Source organism: Hippichthys cyanospilos, chromosome 14 (assembly GCF_059441005.1).
Source record: "Hippichthys cyanospilos isolate Australia breed blue-spotted pipefish chromosome 14, RoL_Hcya_1.0, whole genome shotgun sequence".
Taxonomy (NCBI): domain Eukaryota; kingdom Metazoa; phylum Chordata; class Actinopteri; order Syngnathiformes; family Syngnathidae; genus Hippichthys; species Hippichthys cyanospilos.
The window spans coordinates 13,698,420-13,716,202 of NC_142382.1; the positions used below are offsets into that span (position 1 = coordinate 13,698,420).

The 17,783-nt window shown below is 37.9% G+C and overlaps 1 protein-coding gene and 1 long non-coding RNA gene across 2 annotated transcripts; one reads left to right on the forward strand and one right to left on the reverse strand.

Moving 5' to 3' along the window:
- Positions 1 to 4,037: 4,037 nt before the first annotated feature.
- pax1a (paired box 1a) lies at positions 4,038 to 7,179 on the reverse strand. The gene is made up of 5 exons (XM_088433058.1): positions 6,797 to 7,179; positions 5,839 to 6,468; positions 5,215 to 5,348; positions 4,734 to 4,947; positions 4,038 to 4,436 (listed from the first exon to the last, which is right to left on the reverse strand). The coding sequence occupies exons 1-5, from the start codon at positions 6,798 to 6,800 to the stop codon at positions 4,345 to 4,347; spliced, it is 1,074 nt and encodes a 357-aa protein (XP_088289184.1). The 5' UTR covers positions 6,801 to 7,179; the 3' UTR covers positions 4,038 to 4,344.
- Positions 7,174 to 16,682, forward strand: LOC148413077 (uncharacterized). Its single transcript, XR_015867773.1, has 3 exons — positions 7,174 to 7,218; positions 8,241 to 8,297; positions 13,538 to 16,682. It is a non-coding gene; the product is annotated as an uncharacterized LOC148413077 (long non-coding RNA).
- The last annotated feature ends 1,101 nt before the right edge of the window (positions 16,683 to 17,783 follow it).

The window sequence follows — 17,783 nt, forward strand, 5'->3', positions numbered from 1 at the left end:
TCCTTTGGTCAAAAAGCAGAGAGAGCTTCCAATGACAAACGTAATGTGTTCTGAAATGTAAGTTTTGATTTGTTTGTATTTTAAGCTCTTTCCTCATTAAGGTTCACAGATGAGTTTACACCTTTGAGTATTTTAGGATGCTCCACGGCACGAAAACGCGTGATTTTGTATCCATAAACTGCACAATTTTAGCAATTGTGATTTACTTTTGCCCTGTAATTGACTGGTGACTGGTTCAGGGTGTTCCCCACCTCTTGCACAAACTTATCTGGGCCACATGCAGCACATGACCTTGGGGAGGGGAAGCACTACAGCGAATGGATGGATGGATGTTTAGCTGTCGCATGTAAACTATTGCCAGTTTTACCACAAACAGGACTTATTTTAATATTAGCATTCTTAACATCACATGAGTGATGAAATAGGTTAACCGGTACGATGAAATAAAGCCAACTAATTCAGATTAAACGTAGAGGAATAAATGAAAATGAGGGAGGCCTGCTGAAGACGTATGAGAACCGTTTTTAAGGAGAATTTGCAATAAACACACACATGCACACACATACAAGCATACACATCCTCATTATTTGCTAAAACTGTCATTATGACTTGGCTGTAGTGTATGAAAAATTTGATCCGTTCATAAAAAAAAAAAAAATCAACCATCTGCGGTTGCATCCTGTACTTATATTGAACATTAAAGAAACCACTGCACCCAAACTATATATATATATATATATATATATATATATATATAAAATTCACCAAAATGTCATGTAAATGTCATGTTTTGGTCTGATGCTACTATTTTGAGGTTGTATTTATTGGTGTGTATTCAGTTTGCAATGTTATCAACATATATATATTTTTTAAGTCTTCTAAATTATGTCAATTATTGTAAAGGGAGGCATTTTAATACAGCTCTTCCATATTTAATTTTATTAGACCATACATATGTACCGAATATGTCTGGTATAACTTTATAGTTAAATTTGTTTTTCACTGATGTGAGGGTTCAAACAAAATTACAGAAGCCCAATGTTCTTTTGCTCTGAATGAGTAGGAAACATCCATCCAAACGTCCCACCTGCTGTCCATGCAGCACAGAGAACACTGTGGGGGGTATCACAAGCGCCCCTGATTGATGAACATAGGTCCCGCAGGAAGTAACCCCGCCACCATGAAGGAGTGTTTTCTGAACCCCAAGTGGTATCCGGGAAAACATGAGCGACTTTAGTCGGGGAGCATGTGCATGCTCCTAAGCAGTGCTAATGTTTGGACATAGTGAGTCTCATGGGGTTTTGCTGCAAAACGGGGAGGAAAAGAACCAGGGGCAACAAAACACAGCATGGAGAGGACCTCCAAATTCGACAACCTGCCATAAAATTGTAACAGTGGGACATTTCCTTGAGTGGTCCCACCAAAACCATCCACGCAAATAGTAAGCAGAGGAAAATATGACTTAAATAATAACTCCTAATAATTCCATCTGCACTGTTTTTCACCATCTTACAATGTTTTGACATAATAATGGGTGTTGGTCATTGCATGTCTAATAATTACATTATCATTTCACTTTAAATTAGGGCTGTCTAAATTCAAATGATAACTTTTGAGAGTAATTTAAATTAAGTCACTGGCACAAAGACAAATAAAGATGGACTTTTATATAGGGTTACTTTCAAAAGTTGTTTAGCAGTTAATTGATAAAAAAAAGAAAAAGAAACACACATTGCAAAGCTAAATTGACCAAGTAAATTAATTTGATTGACTCACCATCTCAGACTAAAACAACCTGCACAATTTCAAAGTGTTAAAAGACTAGAAGAAAATGTATCCAACAATTAGCTAGATTAGGTAGTTGTGTTAAACATTTGTATTTTACATAAAATAATTGTATTTAAGGTTTAAAGAAAGCGACTACAACAGTTTTTGAAACTTACCATGATTTTCTATTTTGTCACTTAAGTTAATGTACTCAAGTAATATAATTTTACTTTTGTTGAAAATAGTTTTAATTTTACAATTATTTAGTTTAAAATTTTCAACCATTCAACAACACGAATTGTCACCGTTGAACAACACACACACACACACACACTCACACACACACACACTCACACACACACACACATATATATCGATGGTTTCAGGCAAAGACCTCCTTAGTCACATTTTGGTGAATTTCATATTTTTTTTAAGATTTATACAATCATTGAGTCCACACGTGTCAGTGTTCTTTCAACAAATTTTTGACCAATCAAAGAGTATTGGAAAATGACTTGCTCTCTTTTTATATGTATTTCTCATTTACAAGTTTGTTCAACGAACAAACTTGTAAATTTTCCGATGTCCTGAAAAGTGATAATTTTGTAACTTTGCCCAACCCCAACAATATACATTATTCTATGTCAAATCAATAAATATGGACTGGAAGTACATTAGGCTGAGTACAGCATATTGCATCTGCAAATTAAGTCATACATTGTCATAGAACAAGAAAGAAGCAATGACGAATAGGTTTTGTTATAGTTCAGTGTTGTTTTTGAAATTACAAACATGACTCATACGTCTTTCTTTCCCCCCGCATTTTTTTCAGGTAGCACTTGGATTTATATCAATTCTTTTTCAAAAACTCCAGGCATCCTGCAATTTTAAGGCAAAGACGGGGTATACCATGAACTGGCTGCCAGTCAATTACAGGGCAAATTTGAACAAATTCACACTGATATTTAAACCTAGACCATACTTAGTCTTCATGTACCCTAATATGCATGTTTTGGAACACATGCGCAAACCAGAGTACATACACAAGCATAGGGAGCATATCCAAGCTCCAAATAGGAAGAGGACTAAAGAGGTACCATGACTCCACTATCATTCCACTGAGCTTTCAATATGTAATAATGATACATACTTAAATATTTTCCAAATAGACCAAAAGGAAACTACTTTTTTGATCACCTATTGAAAAATAAAAGCACTACCTGATGGGCCTTTAACTTCTTCAGAAATACTTTTGTATTACCTCTATGTCATCATTATGTAAGGCCCTGATTTATTTCACAAGAAAGATGAACACAGTGATGAAGAGTTGACCAACCGCATTCTTTCTTTGACCATAATGCGTGTTTGTTTGCAGAAGAGAAGGCCAACACCTCAGTTCAGGTGTAAGGGTCAACCGAATGTCAAAAGTACAGCACTTGTTTCAAGTTTAACAGCGGGTATAACTGTCAAGCAGATGGTATTTAAAACTGAACCGGTTGTCTTTTTGCACTGATAATGCTCTCAGGAATAATACATATTTGCAGCTGTTTTCATTATACACACTGAAAAGCGTTTGCTCTCTCCAAATAACACCAGCATATGGAAATGAACATAACTTAGCTGTGACATCAAACAACAAGCTCTCACAAATGGTAAGAGTCTATTAAAAAAAGCTCAATGAAGACCACAGAGCCAATAGAGCAGTTTGGAAGGAGGGAGTTATGAGGTAAACGCTTATAACTTATATTCAGAAACTTGGCTTATTTGCTGTAGCTGCACACCATCAACCAACTTGCTCCATATCAAGCCTTCATTCCCATCATGGCAGCTTTCATTACAAGTCAGATAACATCAGTGGAGGCGCCGGGCTGTGAGCAACTCTCTGGAAAGGTGGGGTGGTTACACCTGAGTGCTCTTCCAGCTAAGCACCCATATAATGACCAACAAATATTATAATTCCAGGAAACTCTCAAATTAGGCCCTGCTCAGGCCTATAGGTACAATCTGCAGGCCATTAGGAGAGAAGTGCAAGACCTGCTGGAAAATCATCCAACAAAAACAACGAATGGACTGCTGCCACAAAATGGTTCAGAGCCCAAATATTAAAATCGTAATCCGACTTGAAATTTTTTCGAGGCCATCTACGTGATGATTTTACAATAAACTGTCAAAACCAAGGGCTACTATAAAAGGTTTCGATGTTATTGTTTTATATTTAATATTAAAATGAAAATATAAAACTATATTTGTAATCAAAGCTTTGGCAAACATTAAACATTCAGACTTTTATTACTGCAGAATGGAATTGATGGCACAAATCAACAGCTTTTTTTTTAATCAATGACAAACTGGACATGCAGATCTTTTTCCTTTTTTTTTTTTTTAATGACAAAAATAGTTGTTTTTGGCGAAGCGCCGACGCATCCATGCAAGCTTACATTCATAAGGCCATAAAAACCTGTTTAGACTTTACTGCATCCACACCATGGAGAAAGTCCCGTGTTTGTTTGGGTTCAGACTTACTGGAGTTGAAATGAGTTCAGTTAAATCTGATTATGAAGCTGGTAAAAGTCCCGGTTATGATGATGAGGTAGGGAGACTAAGTCCGTGCACACCGTTCAAGTCTTCATGTGGCTGCTTGCTCAGGGGACTCTGTTGTTTTCTTTCTCCTGAAATTCCAAAATGCAATCTGTGTCATTAAATTTTAATCGATACACACACTCACACATATACACAGAAGGCAATTTAATAAGCGTACAGACAGAAAAAATATCCGTTGGGATTCATTATTTTTTTATTAAGGCACACTTTTACGTTACTCATCAATGTTTAAAAATGTGGCCTACGAACTCGCTTATTCTGATTGGCTAATCGCCTCGTGACTGAGCGTTATGCAGCCGCAGACTAGCGCAGCCATAGTTTAAGTGGAGCATTTTGCAGCAAATTATAGATCCGCTGTAATGTACCTTCCCTGGCGTGGTGCTTGAAGGCCATCGGAGTGTGGATCTCTCCCGCGTGCATGCTCATCCCGCTGCCAGGGTGAGATAGGGCCGTGCTCTGCGGCTGCCAGTGGTGGTGACCCGGGGCCACGTAGCCTCCCGCAGGGCCGCTATACACCCCGTACTGGTTTGTGGGGGAGTATGCACACGCCGAGACGTAGCTGGACAGTGTGGAGGACGGCTGTGGAATATGCAGAACAAATATATATATATATATATATATATATATATATATATTCCCAGTGGAGTTGATTCCGCTCAGAGCACTTCACATTTCAAGCGCCCATTTAATAGTGAAATTCAACAAATTTATTTTATTTCCAACCATGTTCAAGCATAGCAAAACGAAACATTTGGTGAAAAAAACTGTCATACAAACGGTAAATATTATCTTATTAAACATTACAAGAAACTGCCACTGAAATGTTGTTTTTGGTAAATGCATTACCTGTGCATATTTTATGTCAGCTTCAATAGCAGATTTGTCAATGCCGTTGACTGAGTGAGCTGCAGGGAAAGCTGCTCGATTGACGCTGCTCCACTCCTCCATTTTGGTCGGATAGCCTTCTGTTCCAGCAATAGCTGAGTAAATAAAAAAAAATGTTTTAGGTTTTTCAGGGGGAAAAAATGGTAAAGGCTTTAATTCGATGAGTCTGTTATTACGCACATCAACAGTCGATTAACCAATGACGCATTATTCTGTTTGATGATTGGAAACACAATGTACAAACTATTCTTGGTAGAAAAAAACACATTTTACAATTTTATATTAACAAGCGAGGACCAATAACGTTGAAATAAAAATTGCAACTTTTGAATGATATTGCATTATATTTTAAAAACCGCAGACATTAGTTTAGATATTTTTTTAAGCTTAAGAAGGACGAATGAACTTATTCAATGACTTTAAAAATGTCAAGAAAAAACGTCTGCATTTGAAGGATTATGGGGTTGACGTGGAAGGTGTTTGCACACACGTCATGCGTGAAAAGGTCCATTGAAAGTGGCCTAATGGACATTTTGTCGAACAGGTTTGCAGACGAAAAGCAGTTCCAATAGGTGTTGCGCTCACCTGCAGGGTCCATGAAGGCTCGGATCCCCAAGATATTGCTGACTGTGTGCGCCGAAGGCCAGGCCCTGGAGATGCTCACGTGTCCCGCTGTCACCGGTACTCCGGGAGGGGAGCCCATTTTAGTGGCCGCGGGAGACATTGTGTTGGAGTAGGAGTACGGATAAATGTGGTTGTAAGGCAGTCCGGCCTGCGCTGAGGCTTGCTTGCCGCCCTCGTACTGGCCGGGCTGAGACAGATTCCCGATTTTATTGCGTAAAATCCTGCTGATCGAGCTGACCGACGGCACGTTGTACTTGTCGCAAACCCCGTCCGCCAAGAGTCTGTCTCGGATCTCCCACGCAAAGATCCCGGGGTCGTTCTGTTTGTATTCCCTGATGTTTTTCACCACGTTGGGCGTGGTGACGCGAGGTTTGCTCCCGCCGATGGCGCCCGGTAAGATTGAGCCAGTCTCGTTGTAGCGGGCCAGGATCTTGCTCACGCAGCCGTGCGAGACGCGCAGCTGACGGCTGATGTCGCACGGCCGGATCCCCAGCTGGGCCAGCTCCACTATTCTCAGACGGATGGCGTTGGGCAGGGGTCTTCCGTTCACGAACACACCGCCCAGTTGGTTCACCTCGCCATAGGTTTGCTCTGTACCAGAACCAAAACATTGTTTTCAAGCCTTTCTTGTTTTGCATGATTTAAAAACAACCTCCAAGGAGGAAACAATCCGTTATTGAACCATATAGGCTACATAAGCATTATAGGGCTCTTTGAAGGAAAAAAAAAATCACAATCGTTGTCATTGTATCATTTTAGAATGAGACTATAATTTTAAAAAGTGCTGGCGTTGCTCCTTTCTCAACTCGACAATACACCTTTAAAGAGGAATTGGCGACTTTACGCAAGTGTGGTGAGGCGGACACGCGTCCATAAGATTAAACCAACCACGCGTAAAGTAAATAAGATGCAGCCTTACCCATTTGCTTCTTTACGTTCCGTAATGTTTGCAAACACGCGAGCACTTTTTTAGATGGCGCCACAAGAAGAAGCCGGGGGAAAAAAAAGAGAGTCCACTTAAATGTCCGGACGATGTTCTTCTATCGTATGTCATGCAGTAAAGGTGGCCACCAAAAGTGATCTTCATCCGATAAAAGCAAATTGAAGTGATCCCGGGGAGTCGAGACTTTGCTGGAATTAATTTGACGCGTCCTCTCCACGTCAATCTTAGCTGCTAGAGTCAGAGGTTGTGCTTGGGTTTCATTGGTCGCCCCGAGCTGTGCGAAGCTGTCAGCCAATGCAAACCTCATCCGGTTGGAGCCGTGCAGCCTCCTCCAGTATTTTGCATAGGGTAAGTGCAGGCAGAATGGGGAAACGTTTCATCCAACAAGCAGCCTCCCGGTAAGAACTTCAGACACAATGCGCAGGAAACAAACCTATTGCAGGAAGGCAAAAATACAACAACAAAATCGTGGGGCTACAAAATTATTATAGTAGCTATGCTATCATTATAGTAGCAGTCAAAGTTTAGGGAACACATACTAATTTATTAGTTTTTTATTATTATTACTTAAAAATGCTGAACTTGACATTATAAATACATATTAATATAGTTATTCAGTAAACAATAAATGCGAATCAGAGAGAATATGTTTCATAAATTAGATTTTTTATCGTATAGGCACCTCTTGCCCAGATAACAAATTTGCACTTCTTGGAATATTTGTGATGCAGATGATGCTTTATGACCTGGAATGACTTTCACTTCTTGAATTTGTGACCTTTTGATCTATTTGAGAACATAAGAATTCAAAGGTGTTTCTAAACATTTCACCGGCACATGCAATCGAAATTGCAATGTGTTTAAATAAATAGATAAACAAATAAATACATAATTGTTACACAAGACCATTTTTGTTTCTGTCCGCAGATAATTAGTGGACATGCTGATTTCGCAGAATGGTTGCAAGGGAGCAAGTCTGAAGAAGTTTATGATAGGAAAGAGCTAGAGCATCAAACCCGAGGGGTCTCGTGTAATCGATAGCGCTGTACATTTGCCACTTTTCCAGACTGAGATATCAGCGCAGACTCCGCTGACACGCATTATCGCAGCATGTTTGCAGACCCGCCATGCGAGGCAATCGTTTATATGCTCGCAAAATGCCTCTTGTAAAAAGAAAAAAAAAAAGTCCATCTAAAGGTAACAAGGTGCAGTGCCCTTATCCCCTATACCACCCCATCACCCTCCTCCTCCTCCTCCTCCTCTTCCGCCTTTTCCCCCTCATCGGAGCACATGGAAGCCTTGTGCACCAATTTCTGGTGACACGAGACAAGCAAGAGAATCCACGTTATGTCTTTGTTAACTTGGAAATCCTCCTAAATTTAACAGAGAGCATATGTCTCATGATGTCCTTCTCCTGCAGGACTCCCCCAGCTGGACATCAGAACAACTGCATGGTTTTGCGGTCTCACTATGCAGGGTAAGGTCCGTACGCTGTTTGCATGTTTAACACTCAGGCCACGTATAGTATTTCTGTTTTTAAACTCGGAGTGCATTAGTAATTTCTTTGAATATACTGTATATACAGTTTTAAAAGTACATGTACAAATTTATCATGCATAAGATTACAGTTTTTGCCAATTTGGCAAATGTCTTACGAAAATTATAATTGTTTTATTATGTGTGCATGCATGTATATAACGCACTAGATCCATCAGTCTTTGGTTCGTTATATTTTAGGCCCAAATCGATCTACAAATTATATATTCATAATATGTTGATAATCGCCTGCGCTTCCAGTTTTATTTTTGCTTAATTCCTATGGCTAATTCTGTTCACTATTTTAGAGGTTTTGATAAATAAATTACACATAACAAATAGATACACAGTAAACAACACATAAAATATGTGGCGTGTTGGAGATTTTTAATGTATTACAGATACTGGTTTTGCGTGGTTTCGGTGATTTGAATGTTTAGTTTGAGTTTTGCTCATCAGAATTAAAAAAAATAACTATAAGATATAATGCGTAAAAATCAGGCAATATTATTTTACTTTTGCGACATCAAAGTTAAACCTACTTAATGTAGACAATCCACAACAAAACGACAATTTTTGCTTTTCAAATCAAAAAATTCGAAACTGCAGAGAAGGTCTTCGCTTGCCAGTTAAAAACAATTGAGCCCTCCTCCGCCATACAATTGACAAAACCGCCTTAACTTAATTTTAAATTAGTGTTGCGCAATAAGAAAACTCTTATTGAACGAAAAAGACTTTTCAATACTGTTAAAGTCCAACTCGCCTGAAAAATGGAAAATGTTGAGGTAAAAGTTAGTAACACAATCTAACAAAACCAAATTAAAATCATTGGAATGCATTGCATCAATATGTAGTATTTTGCTAGTCGTGCCAATTATTTTAAAGAAACAACAACACCAAAAATGAAACTGAGCATTCAATTAAAAGACTCCGCTTTCTTGTTTTTTTCCTATTTGGTCACTCAAACGTGGTACATAGCCATAAACCTTTTGAGTATATTCCAAAATGTGTTTTAGATTTTTGTTGTTGTTGTGAAGATAGTATTAAAGTACAAATAATAACGATTAAAATAAAATGTTGGCTGAATAATCACGTGGTTAACACCTGACACCAGCAAGGTGTAAGGACTCTCCTATCCCTCTCCCAAGCCCCCCTTTAGTAAATATTAGTGTTGGTTTAGAGTTATCCAAGGATTCACTTCCTTGAGTGTATTTTGTCTTTAAATACTCTTAGTATTTTGTGTGTGTGTGTGTGTGTGTGTAGGGGGGGGGGGGGGGTGCGACCAAACGCGTGTGTTCTTTTTCAGCAATCTATAAATATATTCACACTCAGACTCTAACATTTGCACCAGAAATATGCATATGTTTCAAACAAATGCCACGCCAAACCGTTTCAAAACGCATGATCGCTAATATTGCATGCAGCTAAAACAGACCCCCTCCTCCACCGTGCGCAGTTCGACCCTCATGCATATAATATCTGCCTTTGTTGTGCTCCGACTGGCGGGGCTGTGCTAAAATGGAGGCTGTAGGATAGCAAGCTGACTTCTTTTATAGGCCCAAGAACCACGAACACGCCTAATGAGAGCGTGCAGCGGTGCCATGTGAGACATGCCAGTTTTTACCAGGCTGGGTAATTGCTTGTGACCTTCAATAAACACGTCTCATATGTCTTCATCCTCTCAGTACAGTACAGAAAGTCTGTGATGTGCATTCAGATGCATCAGTTCACACAATATTGGCCTTTGCTCCTTTAATATAATATAATGCTTTTTGAGAGGTATTTACCGGAACACGCAAAGTGTGATCATCCAGAGTGTTTCCTGGTCATGTCAACACATTTTTTTTTTTTTTTTTACTTTTTTAATCTTCTTCAGGCATTAAATAGACTCAAGGTCAGTTTTATCTGTTTAGCCTTCAGTTTTTCTCCCTCTTAGGTTAACTTGTGTTACATAAAATGTGCTACCAAAAGACAGGGATAAGGCTGGTTTTGATTTAAGTGACAAAAACTAGAGATTAAAAAAAAAATAAAGATTCATTAATTAGGGTTTTGATTAGATAATCTAAATAACCTTTATAAATCACAGATACCTCCGCCCCCCAGAAAAGCCCCAAGCATTTTTTTAATATATAAATTACATACATTATGTTATTTTTACACATTAAAAATTGACATAGAAAAAAAAGTGGCTTTGGTCATTTATTTTCATTATCAGGGGCAGTTGTAACCTTAACCGACTGCTGCATTTGACACTAGTTCAAAGTACTGGCTGCAACTGTTATTTTACTTTGTCAATTGTCAAATAAAGAGGACAAAAACTAAATGTGTACATCTTGTCTGTCTCAGACTTGCTCAAATGGGGTGTTCTCAAGTTAAATTTGACAGAGAGCTTTGTATGGCTTGCTACATAAATATCTTTGTTGCAATCATTAGCTGAGGCTTACCTCTGCAGTTGGGCGCTTCGCATTTATGTGGTAGGCTGAACGTCAGATGCTTCTGCATTAAGCAAGCTCTTTTTTACAATTAATGTGTAGCACTCAACATTTATCACTGGAGCTGTGATAGTGATTTTTTTTAAATACATTTACTTTTCATTAGACAACTCTTCCATTTCCTCTTCTTCGTTCTGCCCCTGAACTTTCCCACCCATCCACAACAGGAGCCTATCAGGTGATGCCAAACAACTTGACAGGCAATCAGCTATCTACTCCAGTGTGTGACTGACTGTTCTCGAAAGACTAACTAACTATCCAAGCACAAGGAAGCCTATATATACAGTATAATAACAGATCTAACCATCCAACAGAAATAAAAAAGATAGTTATTGAAAATGCAAAACCTTATCACTTTAACTCTGACCCAATTATTTGATTGTGTGTATATATATATATATATATATATATATATATATATATATATATATATATATATATATATATATATATATATATATATATATATATATATATACGTATATATATACGTATATATATATATATATATATATATATATATATATATATATATATATATATATATATATATATATATATATATATATACATACACTATTTTTCTCAAAGTTCTCTCCTTTTCTTTTTTTAGTAGTCACATGCAACATGGCTTTAAGAGCTGAGAGATATTTATTTTCACTGCAAAACTGCAGGAAGAACAGGTGTGGTTTCCCCATTTGTTTTTAGATGTGTTATCCTGAGCAGATAAAAGAGAACTTGCACTGCCACAGCTCTTGTGGTTCCAATCAAGTTAGGGCAGTCATTGTCACAGTGGTCTATAACTAGACCTGTGTTCACAGAAAACAAACATGCAGCCAAGAGACTGATGAATAATCTCATGAGAATTAGGTGTAAAATTCTATTCTGTTTTAGTCCAAACTACCCCCCAAAAGGACATGACAACAGAAGAGCAGCATCGCAGCTGCAGCTGAAATTCTCACAGATGTCTGTTAAAATGATCATGCACCCAAGAGGAACATTTTCCATAATTTTGAAATGGTGTTTTTTAGGTATTTTCAGAACCTTCATAATTAAACCACAAATTTCTTGTCGGTCAGCATATGGGACTTTAAATGCTTTGTATATATTTATTATTGTTAACATGCATGGTTTACATATCCAAGATTGCAATATAGAAAATGCTGATCATAGAAATATTGTCATGGCTAATTAAAAGGTCAATTTATATGTCTATTATACTGTATATTGGGATACTTCAGTGGCTGGTCTTACTTATCATTCAATGTTGTGTGATCTAGAGTTTTATTCAGTCTACAAGTGTGGCTGGTAATTTTACAGATATTGACCCAAATAAAGTGCAAAAAAATGGCTTACTCTCTTGTTCACAATGGAATACTGATGGTTGAACAAAGATGCCATTTTTGGGGTCTCTTGAAATGTTATGAATTTGGGGATACAATGATTCTACCCAGTGACAGCGAAATACCTTTCACCTCTTCTACAGCACACGGGGGAGGAAATCAGTCAAAAGTTTAGAAAGTTTCAAATTCCATGCCCTGAAATTCATGCCATAAAGCATCATCAACATCATAAAGGTAACACAGAAACTACAAAGATGTGTGAAGCTGATATCTGGGTTAAAGGAGCTTAATTTGAAGAATGTAAATGATAAAACTCAGTTGGGTTGTTACTAACATTCACTCTAAAAAAAAAAAAAAAAAAGTCAAAAAAGGACAGATACTTTGCTTAGTTTGACCAAATGTTCTAGGTGTTTTGTTTTTTTTAGAAAAAAACATTTTTTTAGATTGTCTTGTATTTAACTCCCCTTTTTTGTATGTGTGAGAACCCCAACAGTTTTATCAAACTGACTCAATTATTGGGTTGGTCCCTTTTAACCAAAATGCAATTATTTTTTTACCCCAACTGATTTTACTGTTAGGATTTTTGCAAGCCAAATAAAAATCCCAACAATATTTAGTCCGAATTATTAAATATTTTTACAAAAGAGTGTATTAGAAACTGTTTTCGAAATTTTGACTGGTTCTCCTTGTCACATTGACTAATGGTTTACTGACTCAAATTATATAGGTGTATGGTTCACTTTAGATTGCTCAATTGAGAAGTATTAACCAAGTTATTGCACCAAAGATTTTTTTTTCCTCAAATAAACACCAATCTTTGCAAAGTGTTTCTAATTTTTATTGACAAAATTAAGGACTTAAATATGTAATTAATAATTGGTGGATACATGAGGGGAAACATTGTAGTCATCTAGAACCACAAGTAGATTCTTAACAAATATTTTTTTAAATAATTCCAAAATATGTCTGCTTACCAATGCTGACACATTTTTGAATGCATTCTGGCTCTCGCATTTTCAGTCTTCAGTCAAATGCTTTTAATAGTCACGTGCACGTTTGAATACCTCTACAGTTGGGCTGTTATGAGTTTGTGCAACTTTGCCGCGCAGGTCTGTTGTCAATTAGCCGAGGAACCTAATTACTTTGGGAGCACTTCAGACTTCATCTACAGCTGCTGCTGATTCATGCTTGTTCTGCTTGGATTTCAGCCACAAAGTTTGAAAAACTATGGGTCACACATGGCGGCTGACATAAGCCTTGTACACAATCTTCATTTGAGATCTGCTCCGATGTTTAACATTAACTTCTGACTTTCATTTTAGTATCTTTTTTTTTCTCTCATTTAGGCACCGTGATGTCCTTCAGGAGAAACTCTACTCCACCATCAGTTGGTTTTGCTACTCACATGCATCTTTAACGCAACTAATAAGCGCCGCGTTCACTGATCCTCTTCAAACTGAAAAGCCAAATCGCGTGTCATGAAATGTTGCAAGTCCCGTGTACCGCTTTGCTTTTACGTGTAAGAATGCGGGATCCATTATGGAGAAGTCTGGAAAGGGCTATTCAAGGCCTTCTATCAGAGGCAGTGTGATATTGTTTTCCGCCAAACCAGAAATCAAGGACTTGGACAAGCCTTCTTTATGTCAGGAATAGGGGTATTGTATTTGCTCTGACAGCTGCTCCTTTTAAGATTAATAGCCTTATGAAAACCGTGTGTCTTTTTCCCAAAACTAGACCCTACATCATTCAGAGATACCTCTTCACATACGAAATCGAGGCGGGATAATTAATGTGATACTTGTGTGAGAGTGCTTCGTGTAGGTGTGTGTGCATGTGAATTAGGAATGCCCAGATTTTTTCTCTCGTAAAGAGTAAGTCATCCTAAAAAGTCTCTTTCCGGTATACTGTATGGAGCCCCACTAGTCGAAACACGATATGCTGATTAATGATGTGTCAGTAAAGTACAAAAAGGGATAAAAACTATATAGGCATTTTAAGCAATGAAAAGTTCGTCATTTGTCTAAACCTGTTCAATAAATTATTTTTTATGTGCAATTAATGCAATTAAAAAGACATCTTGCCACTTGGTGTCAGCTGAAAAAGAAAGGACATGCACTCAGGGCACAGTTAACAACCAATCATGGCTCAGCATGCAAACATCACATGACTTAACACACACACACACACACACACACACACACTCAAAATACATGATTGGTCTTTTGTTACCTGAGCCTTGAGCACTTTTATGTCGTTTCGGTAGACACCAAATTGAATTTTTTTTTTTCTTATGTATTAATTGTCTGTGGAAAATAATTCAGTAATCTGGTTAAATTTAGTCAAAATATTACATTTTTAATGCTTAAAAAGACTAAATTAATCTAGTAAACCTTTAAGATGAAAATCTAGCTATCAAGCTTGCTTGATCATTTGCCACTTACCGTCCAAACGAACACACCATCACAGATGCTCAGTGTTCCTTAAACAACCAATCATGGCTCAGTTTGCGACTGTCACATGACCAAACTCAGAAAACAGTGAATTCATGATTAGTCATTATCTGAGCTTTAAGTACTTCTGATATTCATTTTACAGTTGACAACAAGTTTAAAAGGTCACTTTAAAGGTGTTAATCATACTTAAAAATATTTTAGTTATCAAATTAACTATCGATAAAATGTGAAGATTTTATTTTTGAAAAGGTCCTAATAATTTTAGTATCCCTCGAAGCAGTTTTTATTGATCTCAATGTGCGGCCATTTTGTCACCTACCTATAGAAATGGCGTCATAGCTACCCACTAAAGATGAACATTCATGGCTCAGCTTGCGAACAGCACTCGATTAAACTCTGAAAACAGGTGAGTCATGATTGGTTGTTTCCCAAGCCCTGATTGACTACGACGCTGTTTTTATTCAACCACACGTGACAAAATGGCTGCTTTCCATGGACACAGTATTAATCAGAATGTCATGCTTACACTACCGGGGTCAGATAGAACATACCAAAAAGTTGATTTGATTTCCCATTTAATTTAACTTCCAGTGTATGCATAACAGCCAGGTGTCACTCTATTTTTGTACTTGTAATGTAATTTCCCAAGTCTGAAAACTAAATAATAGTCATATATCTTCTCTGTTGGTGGCCGAAAGATTTGGCCTTGTACAATGACCTCACTGAACCACACGGTCATAAATACGCTCCCTTATTTCTACCCTTGTGTGCTTGCCAGTTAGGCCGCGAAGTGGGTTTGTTTTGGGTGTCCTGTGTATATTCCCGCAATAGCCATGCTTTCAGGACGTCCTGAATCACATACGCTATGTATTCCCGCCTGTGGTCACCTGTCATGAAGATATTCTGCTGAAAGCTGCCTAACCTGGGTCCAGGGTCTGCATAATGGACACTTGTCTGTCCTGCTGCTGATGGTTTAATTAACTCTATGTCTGTCCTCTGTGAATTGTAATGCTGTTCTGAAGTCCGCATTCAACAGGGCCGCACCTGTAAAAGGACCTTTAAGTGAGAATGTGGAGCTGACTGATGTCAGAACCTCAGCCCACATGGTTATTTTTTTGGTCAAATGCGGACACATTGCCTTTCAGCTCATGAAAAATTACTATTTATTTTAGGGTTAGCGCACATTTCAGGAATCCCTCTTTTCTCTCATCGGCATGCCGGCGTTTAGCAAGAATAAGTTCATGCCTTTTAAAAACTAATGAAGCAGTTTGGCTACATTTGATATGTTGGGCACATTTCAAGCTGACAGTCAAGTGCGAGGTAACGATCAGTTCACTCTACTATATGGGGAGCTGAGCTCACTCATCCCGGTGGTGAAATGTCTGACATGTTTGCACTGAGTTGGGGCAGACAGGTCTGCAACCAAGCCCGGACTTGCAGGCCAAGAAAAAGCCCCTCCGTGCTCCCCCGTATTCCCAGGAAGATGAGTCCCCTCCCCGGGGTGGCAGCTTCCTTCGTTCGTTCAGCCGTCATATGTAGATTTCGTTGACATCCATTGTCTATTGTTTTTCAGTGACTGTTGCGTATTTAAATTGTTGCACAATGGCGAAGTCTTGTGAACTACTATACATTGTGTGCCTTTACAGATGACAAAAAGACAAGCAGAAGTGAGCTCAACACATAAAACAAAACATAAAAGCAAATTATTGCCTCTAGAATTCAAGTATTTCCTGAGCCATGGACTAAAACAGGTTGATGAAGAAGTTATTTGCACCACTTTATCCGTTCTGCCTGTCACTATGCATCACTGGCATAGATAAACACAAATACAATATTTGTAGCACAGAATCAATATTTTCTGAACCAATGTTGTAAAACTGGGTAATTTCCTGCGATAATTTAGAAGTAGTTTTAAAAATGTCTTTAAAAGGTGAATAGGTGAGAGGAATAAATGGCTTTGCGTGTATACTTACCATACTGTATATGTTTCGTGCTGTCTTTCAGTTTTGATAAAATAATAAAGTTTTTGTTTTGGTCACAGATTAGTTTATTAAATCTAGTATCTCAGATTAATTAAAGAAATAGTGGGTATGCATTTCATACTATTTTTTTCTAAAGTATACATACACACACTCACGCACACATGCACACACATTTTGTTGTGAAGTCATGTTGAGTATAATGAAAAGATAAACCTTTATCTAAAACAGATTGAGTTCTTCATTCATTCGTTCAACTCATTCGTCATTGTGAAATGTAGTTGGTTGTGTAGCCGCTGCTGTTGCAATATGATTCAATTCAGTAACCTAAATTTAAGGTGGTAAATGCCCTCTAGTGGCCATGGTGTGCATGAAAAACAAAACAGCAAAGGTATTCTACTGCATGTTTTTAATGCGAGGAGTTTACCGCACAGTGGCAGCTCAGGGTCATTAAAATGTGCCAGAAACCAGAAATAAATTCCTATTTTTAACAGAAAGTTGTCCAATACAAAAAACATAATTTAGTGATATGCTTGAAGGCCTGTGTCTTTAGTGAATGTGATGAGCATAATTGAAGATAAGGTGATGATGGAACCCCTATGTGATGAAATTATTTTGCCGAGCAAACAAAAGATATCAGTGCCATTTACGGATTTCCCTTTTGGCTTCCTTCAAGGGGTGTATGTTTGCAGACAGAAATTTTTGACAGCAGGGGACTTTTCGCCAAAGCATATCTATGTCTCGGATGTAAACATATAAAACGTCTGTGCAGTGTTAAAATTAAAACCATCCAACACTGAAGTACAGAAAAGAAGAAAGAAAGAAATTGCCAAATCTATAATAAGCATTAATTTTCATACATCAATTTCTAGCATGTCTTTCACTTTGCTTCAACCATCTTTCATCTAAATTACTTTCATTCTGTCTTCAAGTGTAAAACTGGGTATAAGCTTGACGCATCCACATAGCTCCACACGTCAAAATGACTTTATTTTGGCTACTACGATCCTCCGCGCAGAGTCCAAGCAGGCCAGATTTTCTGCAATGTGTACCTTCCGGAATTTCTTTACGACCAGAAAGCATGGCAGACGAACTATTGCTTATGGAAGGTCGCCAGTACAAACACCTTTAAGATTAATCTGAATAGGACCAACATGATC